The sequence below is a fragment of the Petaurus breviceps genome, unplaced genomic scaffold (assembly GCF_028583685.1).
Source record: "Petaurus breviceps papuanus isolate PSGF00001 unplaced genomic scaffold, PetGlider_PUasm1.0 90847, whole genome shotgun sequence".
Taxonomy (NCBI): domain Eukaryota; kingdom Metazoa; phylum Chordata; class Mammalia; order Diprotodontia; family Petauridae; genus Petaurus; species Petaurus breviceps.
In genome coordinates, this window is record NW_027187360.1 from 1,435,700 (window position 1) to 1,445,458 (window position 9,759).

A 9,759-nucleotide genomic window follows, 5' to 3' on the forward strand; every position below is an offset into this window, starting at 1 on the left:
TTGTATTCGTGTTTTCAATTATTTATATCTTTCTCATTGTTTCTTCTTTCTTTTTATTTACCCCCCCCCCCCCCCCCCCATGTACTGAGCTCCCCCCCGCTTAGAACAGTAATCATATGAATACTACCATTCCTGGAAAACTCATTCTCCTATGTGTATTGCCTTCCCTTGTTGGATTTTAAGCCTCTTGATGGGAGAGGACTTTCTTGCTTCTGTTTTTATCTCTATCACTTCACACAGTGGCTGGCATGGAGTGAGCACTTGTAAAATGCTCATTAATTCAGGGTTAGAAAACAGTGTATAATTCAACTGGACAAATATAGGTTGAACCTCTGAAGGCAGGATAAATAGCCGATAACAATGATGATGAGACTGTGAGAACATGGAGGAGTGAAGGTATTGAGTTTTCACAATGAGGTCAGAGATAGGATTGAGAGTAGTGAGTCAGAGACAGATGTATAAATGGGAATTTCATATTTATAGGTTATTGTGAGATGAAGTATAACTAGGAAGGAAAAGCATCTAAAAAGTGTTAGACACTGTGCTAAGCACTTTACAAATAATGTCTTTTGAACCTTACAACAACCCTGGCAAGTAGCTCTTATTATCCCCATTTTATACTTGAGGTAACTGAAGCAGACAGAGGTTAAGTGAATTGCCCAGAGTCATATAGCTACAAAATGTGAGAGATTGGATTTGAATTCAGTTCTTCCTGATTTGAGGCCCAGTGCTCTATCTGCTGAGCCACCTAGCTGTATTTCCTGTGATAAGTGAGGTAGGATAAATATATGCCCCAAGCATTTAGATCGATAAATGTGGAAAGACAGTTATATTGAACTTGTGAAAGGAGGGATAGTGATTTAGTGTTTGGTACTGTATAGCCACAGGGATCTACACTAGACCTTATATATGAATGACATGCAGAGGGATGAGGGGGTATCTGGAAGGGTCAGTAATGATGACAAGAGTATGCCTGTTTTTCTTCTAGACCCATTGTAGTAGATTTGAGGCATGTGAGAATGAATACATATGATAGATGTAATATTTCTGGTTGGAGGCACATTTTTGTGATTGTAAAAAGATGAATGTGAGTGAAAAGGTTGGCTTAAGCCATTCTAGAAGCCTGAGGAGGACAGAGACTGGGGATGGGTATTATTGGATAGGAATCAGAGACCAATGAATATTTTCAGGTAAAGGGGGGTTTGGAGCTTTGGCAGGCTATAGTTAAGAGTTATGGGCATTGAAGACGAGGATGTAGGCATTCGCTAGCCATTCACTTGGGAAAGCACCAGTAGGTGGGTGACCCTCATTCTCTAATGTACTATGATATTAGGAAACATCTGCCTTGGCAATGGCATCAGCCCACTTATTTTCTGGGGAGTTTGTGTATGGAGAAGGCATTAAGGTTTGGGTGATAAGAGTCAATAAATGTTTGATGATTGAGCCTTGGGGGTTTGACTGAATTAATATTTGGAACCAATTCCTTGGTCTCATCCCAAGATGATGATATTCCATAATGGAATTTAGCTACTAGTTGGCCAGAGTATAAAAGGCCCTGAGAAGGTCCCTGATAGGCCTGGTGTTTGGATGCTTCATGGCTATATAGAACTGATGTGCTGTTTTCTTAGATGGCTTGGTGACACAGTACAGAATAATTATAGCTGTATGTGGTAATAATTGACTCTGTGGCAAGGTGTATTCTGAATCCAAATCTAGAGAGAGACTAGGGAAGGAACTTCAACACCAGCTGTACCTCCACCTTCCTGGCCTTTTAGTACTGGGGAAAGCCTTGGTGGTTTTGTGTTCTGAGTTAGGGCAGAAGTATTTCAAGGAAAGGAGACCTTCATTCTCAGAGACAGACCAGGACTGGAAGGCTCACTCTTTCAGTTCCAGTGATGTTGAAATGAGGAATAGATTCATGTCAGAAGTAGACCCCACCAAATTTTGCATTCATTTCATTTGGAGTGTTTTGGTATTATTTTATTAATTTATTTAATGATTTCAGGAAAGCAAGTACCTAATTCTACCGAAGATATACTGACATATGAGAAACAATGAAGGGGAGCATTTTTGGGGGATTAGTGACCTGTCAAATTGTGTTTATCATATTTATCTGCAGTAATTTTTGTAGATATTTTAAAAACTGGCAAAATACTCATGATTTACAGAGGATCTTGAGACTTTTCCCTGGCTGTATTAAAATATTCTTCACCTGCTGCATCCTCAAAGTTAAAGGGTTTAGGTTTGAGTTGAAAGAGATAGTAAGACATTAAAAAAAACAACTGATAATTTTCTGCAGTTATAGGATTAGTTGAATCTCTGTAGTTCCTCTGAAATTCCTAGTGTATATCACAGGTGCTCAGTAAAATATTTAATGAATTATTTAACAAAGGTTGCTTGGCCCTTCAAATTTAGACAAAAAAGTGGTTGCTTTTTTTACATGAAGCATTTTATGATGATTTAGAGAATTGTAAAGGCCACGTTTAAAACACTGAAGCCATCCAGAAGCCAGAGGATATGATAGTAAGATGTTTCCAGATGTTTGTCAAAATATCATGGTTAGATATGTTGTCATAATTCAGGGTCAGGTTGTGTACAGAAAGATGACAGGGACACTATCTGAAATCTATAGTCATGACACCAGACAACTAAGATGTGAGCTTGTTCTGTAGTTCTTTGTTGATTCAACTTGATTCCTTTTTCTTTAGCTTCTACAATACTTCCACATAATGGACACCTCATAAATATTTTATTTTCTTTATACTTTAAAAACAGGCAAAGTTGTCACTATAGATACAAACTCACTGAGGTCTTCTATGAGACCTGGCTTTGAAGATATAATCAGAAGGTGTATCCAGAGATTTTTTAGTCTTAATGATGGACAGACATGGTCCCAAAAACGGCACTATCAGGAAGGTAAGGAATTAAAAAAAAAATTGAACTGTTACATTTAGAATCTTTCCTTTTTACTCTTTTTTTTTGTGTGTGTGTATGTATGCTAATTGCTCTACCTTGTATGAATGTATCTTAAGAATTTTTACTTTAGCCTGCTTATAATTTTTATAAAACTTAATGCTACATAGTCTTGGAAGAATTGTATTTTCAATATATTTTATTTCTAATCTTTGCTAGATGTGTTCCATTCATACAGTCTACAATGTTAATTTCTCTCACAGCTTATATTCAAGGACATGCTGAAACCCCTGTGTATCGGTTCTCCTTAGCCGATGGGACGATAGTGACTGCCCAAACAAAGAGCAAACTTTTTCGGAATCCAGTAACTAATGATCGCCATGGCTTTCTTTCTACTCACTTTCTACAGAGGTGGTGCCTTCTGTTGTGTTTTTCATTTACGTTATTCCCAAACTTAAATACCAAGCAGCCAAATATTTGGTTGGTGTAAAAATTTTGTTAAAAGAAATCAAAATTAGGAGAGAAAAAGTATCCTATAGTAGTGAGTTTAATTCTGATGGTCTGGTTTAGAAATTGAAAAGTTTGAAGTTGAGAGTAGGAATGCACATTTTTAAAGGTTGTGTTTTCTATGTGAGAAATTTACAAAGCAATTTCTGCTTGCAAATTTCATTTTCAGAGGTGGAGGGGAGAAAGGCCTTATTTGAAGACTAAGATTGAATGAACTGTTATGGTCTTTTCCAGGATAATTGTTCTATGAAAAAGTATAGACTAGGTGGCATATCTACCTTGTATGAAAGTATTCCTACTCTTCTTTCCCTATCCCATTTTTTCCCTATGATGTTAATATATAATAAACACTGAGGTTAGTTTTTTAAATTCAGATTTCAATTAAGAGCATATGCTTTTCATAAATACCAAATGGCATCCTAGTGAGAGTAGGGTAGGAAGCTCATACAAAACATTAAAGAGGAAATCCTTGAATCTTCTCTAACCTTTTGTCATCTGCTTCATGGAAAATGCTGGTTTTGAAGAGTTTTGTAGCTTTTTTTTTTATTGGAACCTTCTTAATTCTGCAGCAGACACAATGTCAGTTAATTATGAGGCAGTTTTTGTAAGTAGCCTAATGGAAGGGAAATTAATTCTGTCTCATTAGAAACAGATTAGCACTTATGCTGGTATAGTTATTGAAGGCGTAGTCATAGTATCCATGAAGATTTGGTTTGAAATATCAGTTTCCACCTGTAATTTAACTCTTTTCTAGAATATTAATGAACTTTGTAATTATTGAGTAAAATTTTGTGAGTTTTTCTGTGTGTGATTTTCAGAGAGCAGAATGGATATAGACCAAATCCCAACCCAGTGGGACAAAACATACGAGCTCCCACAGTCGGATGTGCCAGTTCTGTTGGAGGAATGAATATGTCGCCAAATCAAAGCTTGCCAATACAGAACAGGCCCTACTCCTTGGGAGATCCCAATGCAGTGGGACAGATGAGTGGCATTAGATATGGAGGCCCTAATAATATAAGCTCTATGAACCTTGGACCAGGAATGCCATCCTCTGCCTATCAGAACAACAATTATGGGCTAAATATGAACAGCCCTCCACATGGTAGCCCTGGCCTTGGCTCCAGTCAGCAGAACATAATGATTTCTCCTCGTAATAGAGGTAGTCCAAAGATGCCTTCCCATCAGTTTTCTCCTGTTCCAGGTATTTTACTTGACTTGTTTCTTTTTGTCTATTTTTAAATGTTCTTCCTGTTAATGTTTAAATAATGGAAAGATCTGGGATTTTATTCATGTTGGCACTCTTGCTACTGATGTAGATAACCCCTTCACTTCTTAGTCTATGGCCTACATATATGTGTGGCTTTAGCTTACATTTCATGGGAACCAGTTTTCAGAGAATGATTCCTTAACACCTAGGCAAAGTACGATCTAGTATCATTTTTAGACAGAAGGTATGCAGTCTTTCTGCTGAGCCCGTATGTAGAAGATGTCCCAGTGCGTTAGGTCTGGCCAGGTCTTTCACTTCTTTTGCATACCTTAGAAGGTTTTCTTCATACCCCAATATTGTCTTAGCTGTCAGTCTTTTGGAGACTTTTTTTTAAAGGTCATATTTATGTGTTTAATTTTTCATGTGGTTCATTTTGTCCCTGCTCCATTATTTTTGAGAAATTAAAGTCCTAATAAGATGTATCTCCCCAATGGATCTCTCATATCCATTAAGTTATCATATGTTGTTGCTATCTCTACATCTTTTGCATCTGGCCCCTTATCTCTACTCACACATCTACCGAGTTCAGGCTCTCATCTCTTGCTTGCACTTTTACAGTAGCCTAGCTGTAAACCTCCTCCCTCCAATTCATCCTCCATATAACTATCAAAGTGCTTTTCCTAAAATGCAGGGGATTACCTTAATGCTCTCCTACTCAGTAAACTCCAGTGGCTCCCTTTTTTTTTCCTCTTCCATTTTTACTTGTAAGGATAAAACACAAGCTCCTCTGTTGGCATTTAAAGCCCTTGAACCCAGACTAGAACTTTACCCCTTTACCCTGTTTGCCTCAGTTTCCTCATCTGTAAAATGAGCTGGAGAAGAAAATTGCTGACCACTCCAGTATCTTTGCCAAGAGTTGGTCACAAGTAATGTAAGGTTGAGGACAAGAACTAATTTGATTTTAGTCTTTGTATCCCCAGCACCTAGTACTTTGTATCCCTGATATATAGTGAATATTTAAGAAATGTTTCTCCATTGATTGATCACTCACCTAGCTCTTTTGGCTTCTTTCCTTACATAGGTATGCATTCTCCAATGGGATCTGCTAGTAACACTGGTGGCAACAGTTTTTCCAGCAGTTCTCTCAGTGCCCTTCAAGCCATCAGTGAGGGTGTGGGGACTTCTCTTTTGTCTACGCTTTCTTCACCAGGCCCCAAGTTGGATAATTCTCCAAATATGAACATGAACCAACCAAGTAAAATAGGCAGCCAGGATTCTAAGAGTCCCGCTGGCTTATATTGTGAACAGAGTCAGGTGGAAAGTTCCATATGCCAAGCCAATAGCAGGGACCATGCTAGTGATAAAGACAGTAAAGAAACAGGTGTGGAAGGGCCAGAGAATCAGAGGGGACCACCTGAAAACAAAGGCCACAAGAAGCTACTTCAGTTACTAACATGCTCTTCAGATGACCGGGGACATTCCACTCTGACCAATTCTCCATTAGATCCAGGGTGCAAAGATTCTGCTGCCAGTGTGACTAGCCCTTCTGGAGTCTCCTCTTCGACATCAGGAGGAGTTTCTTCCACATCAAACATGCATGGCTCCCTGTTGCAAGAGAAGCACAGAATTTTGCACAAATTGCTGCAGAATGGGAATTCTCCTGCTGAAGTAGCCAAGATTACAGCTGAAGCTACTGGGAAAGACACGAGCAGTGCAGCTTCTGGTGAAGGAATAATTAAGCAGGAACAGCTAAGTCCCAAGAAGAAGGAAAACAATGCACTTCTTCGATATCTGCTTGATAGGGATGATCCTAATGATTCCCTTTCTAAAGACATAAAGCCTAAAGTAGAAGGTGTTGATAGTAAAATGGGACAGTGCAGCACCTCTGCTGTTCCTCCTTCAAATCAAGAAAAAGATGTTAAAGTTAAGACTGAACAAAATGAAGAGGTAACAGATTTAGTAGATTAAAAACTTCATTCGTTTTCTGTTATTTCTATCCTGTAGTAAGCATGAATAGAAAAGCGGGAAATAGAATTAATGACAACAGCAAAAACAACACTAGTAGTAGTACCGTGTTTCCCCGATAATAAGACCTATCCCGAAAATAAGCCCTCCCTTTACTGTATAAGATTCCTCTAAAATAAGCCTTCCCCCGAAAATAAGCCCTATTGAGATTGCTACTGTAGTGAAGGTGATCCCCTGCACTACACGCTACATTACGGTACCCTCTGTATGCACCGTCCCCTCCCCCCCCCCGGGTGAAACGCATGCCGCGCTCCGAGCTGCATCCAATCAGAGCTGCAGCAGTGAGCGCGTCATCCTGTTCTTCTCCAGTGATTTGCTTGCTGCTGCCATTGAGAGCAGTGCCGCGGAGGAGAGCTGAGGCAGGACAACATAAGCCCTCCCCTGAAAATAAGCCCTCTGGTGTTTTTCTTTCCAAAAAAATTAATAAGACAGTGTCTTATTATCGGGGAAACACGGTAGTAGTAGTAGTAGTAGTAGTAGTAGTAGTAGTAGTAATAATGAATAATGAACATTTACATGTAAGCATTAAAATTTTCAAAAAGTTTTAGAAGGATAATTGCAGCTGAGCCAAACAATAGCTCTACGATTTTCCCTATTATATAGACGAGGAAACTGAGGCTCAGAAAGGTTGTGATACTGTAAGTATGAGAAGCGTATTTGAACCCGTATCTTCTTGACTCCAAGTTCAGTACTTTATTATTCCATGACTTTGTAATTGTAACTTAATGAAGAAATTTAAAATTCAGTGATTATTAGAATTAAACAAATGCTCATTTAACTAGCTAATTTTGTTGATGATGTGTGGTTTGAAGGTAGAAGTGGAAAATCTCATCTCCATGCTTATTTTCCAAATTAAAATTCTAGGTAAGAGGGCATGGCAAAATTTTTTTTACAAAACTTTTTTGTAACTGGGCAAGTCACTAACACCAACAAAAATCAAGATTATAAATTGCCTTTTAGAAGCTAAATTATTTTCATATTGCTATGTGTTTATAATAGTTTTTGATGGTTATTTATGGCGAACTTTTGAATAGTCCACGCTTATTCTTTATCTGGTGGTGATGATCATCACAGCATCACTGTGAGAGTATTTCTGTTGTCAAGTGTAAGTCCTAACACCAGGGCCAAATACCTTTCAGATGTGAGCATACCTTTGATTCTGTGATGGTCACAGCTGGGTAAATTGATCTCATTTTGAAGAGAAAGATTTTCTTTTGGTTTATACTGGACCAATTAGATAACCCTTTTAGGACAGTTAGGAAAATAATAGCTACTAAATATTTACCATAACATATAATCATGTTTGTGAAAAAACAGCTCTCATTTAGATGAAGGTGTTTTCAGAAATATTTATCATTAATTATTTTACTTCTTAAAAGCCTCACACACTTACTTAGCCTTACTATTATTTTCAGACATTTGTTCCATTTTATTCTTCATTATTTACTTTGTTTCTTATTACATATACACCCATGTATGTATACAAATACATAGACGCACATTCAACCTGTTTGTAAAAATTGACCTTTAGGTGAGTGGAGACTTGGATAATTTAGATGCTATTCTTGGTGACCTGACAAGTTCTGACTTTTATAACAATGCCATGTCCACAAATGGTAATAACCTGGGAAGTAAGCAACAGATATTTCAAGGAAATACCCCTCTAGGTAAGTCTTAATTTTTTTTAAAAGAAAACTTTGCTCTTCTAAATCTTAACATTGTGAAATAGTGACTAGGAATATGTGGACAAATTACATCTGCTGTATTTATGGGATGCTTCCTAGAACCAAGGGGTAAACTCACATGTCCAGATATCCATACTTCAATAGCAGACATTTATTAAAAGACCTACGTGTAATGCATCTGCTTCATGAAGAGGGCAGTAAAAAATAAATAAGACTCAAACTATGCCCACAAGGATCTTATGATACAGTGCATTTCAAGACAAAGCAGCCCTCTTGACATCATATGCAGATGCTTCTGTTTGGCGATTTAAGCTTTTAGCTTTTTTATTTTTCTACCTACCAGTTTCCCCCAATTATGTACCTTTCAAAAATTCCTTTGATTCATACTTCTGTTGAAAACTGGATTTTCTCTTGTGTGATACTGCAAAGAGCATAATGCGCTACTGCAAAAGATACCCGCCACGAGAGATCTGGAATCTGCTTATCTTTAGATTCCAGTAGAGGTTAAATTCTTCTTTTTTTGCCTGCAATTGTATTAAATGTGATTATATTTCTCTTAAACCTTGTGTATACCCTTTTCTATCCATCGGTCATTCATGGGAACAATCTTAAAATGTTTTCCTTCTATCTCATCCCTAATATCCACTTGTCTGTAATTTTTTAATATGAAAAATATGTAATTAATGGCACTTTATTCATGGTAAAATGGAGCTGCTTAAAGATGTACCTTGTTAGTAATTTTTGTTAGTTCCAACATAACCAGTTACACCACTCTTCCTTCCCTCCTGGGTGTATATTGTATTACAGTTAAATTCCAGTTTGAATGTAAGCTCCTTCTAGGTAGGGATTATTTTATTCTTTTGCATTGCATCAGTTGCATATAGCACAATGCCTGTTAGGCACTTAATAAATGCTTGTTAATTGACTTGATACAATGAAAAAAAAACCTAATTTCATTTTACATGTTATGAAGTATTATAAAATTCAGAAACAAATTTACTAGTGTGTTTTTAAAAAAAATTAGATATTCCTCCCTACCAATACCTACTTTTTTTTTTTTGAGAGGGGAAGGCAAGGCAATTGGGGTTAAATGACTTGCCCCAGGTCACAGAGCTAGTAAGTGTCAAGTGTCTGAGGCATGATTTGAACTCAGGTTCTCCTGCCTCCAGGGCTGATGCTCTATTCACTGTGCTGTCTAGCTGCCCCCGAACCTGCTCTTGAATTTACAATCTTAGAGTGATTTGGGGAACAGAGAAGTTAAACTGACTTGTCCGGGCCACATAGCCAAGAAGTGTCTTCCTAATTCTAAGACCCACTCACTGACCACTGGGTCTTCTTAGCCTTCAGCAGTAGTTTTGCTAGAAAATTAGATAAAAACTTAATGAACCTCTGCACCTTATTCTGCCTGAACATAACCCC

The 9,759-nt window shown here is 37.7% G+C and overlaps 2 protein-coding genes across 6 annotated transcripts in view; one reads left to right on the plus strand and one right to left on the minus strand.

Moving 5' to 3' along the window:
• Nucleotides 1-9,759, minus strand: part of ZMYND8 (zinc finger MYND-type containing 8) — a 540,997-nt gene that overhangs the window by 462,777 nt on the left and 68,461 nt on the right. The gene's annotated exons all lie outside the window — the stretch shown is intronic.
• NCOA3 (nuclear receptor coactivator 3) overlaps nt 1-9,759 on the plus strand; it is a 209,576-nt gene that overhangs the window by 170,124 nt on the left and 29,693 nt on the right. For all 5 annotated transcript variants that reach the window (XM_069072335.1, XM_069072338.1, XM_069072339.1 and 2 more), the window contains exons 9-13: nt 2,776-2,916; nt 3,177-3,324; nt 4,239-4,624; nt 5,712-6,577; nt 8,187-8,322. In XM_069072335.1, the coding sequence (XP_068928436.1) occupies nt 2,776-2,916; nt 3,177-3,324; nt 4,239-4,624; nt 5,712-6,577; nt 8,187-8,322 (1,677 nt within the window). The remainder of the gene's footprint in view (nt 1-2,775; nt 2,917-3,176; nt 3,325-4,238; nt 4,625-5,711; nt 6,578-8,186; nt 8,323-9,759) is intronic.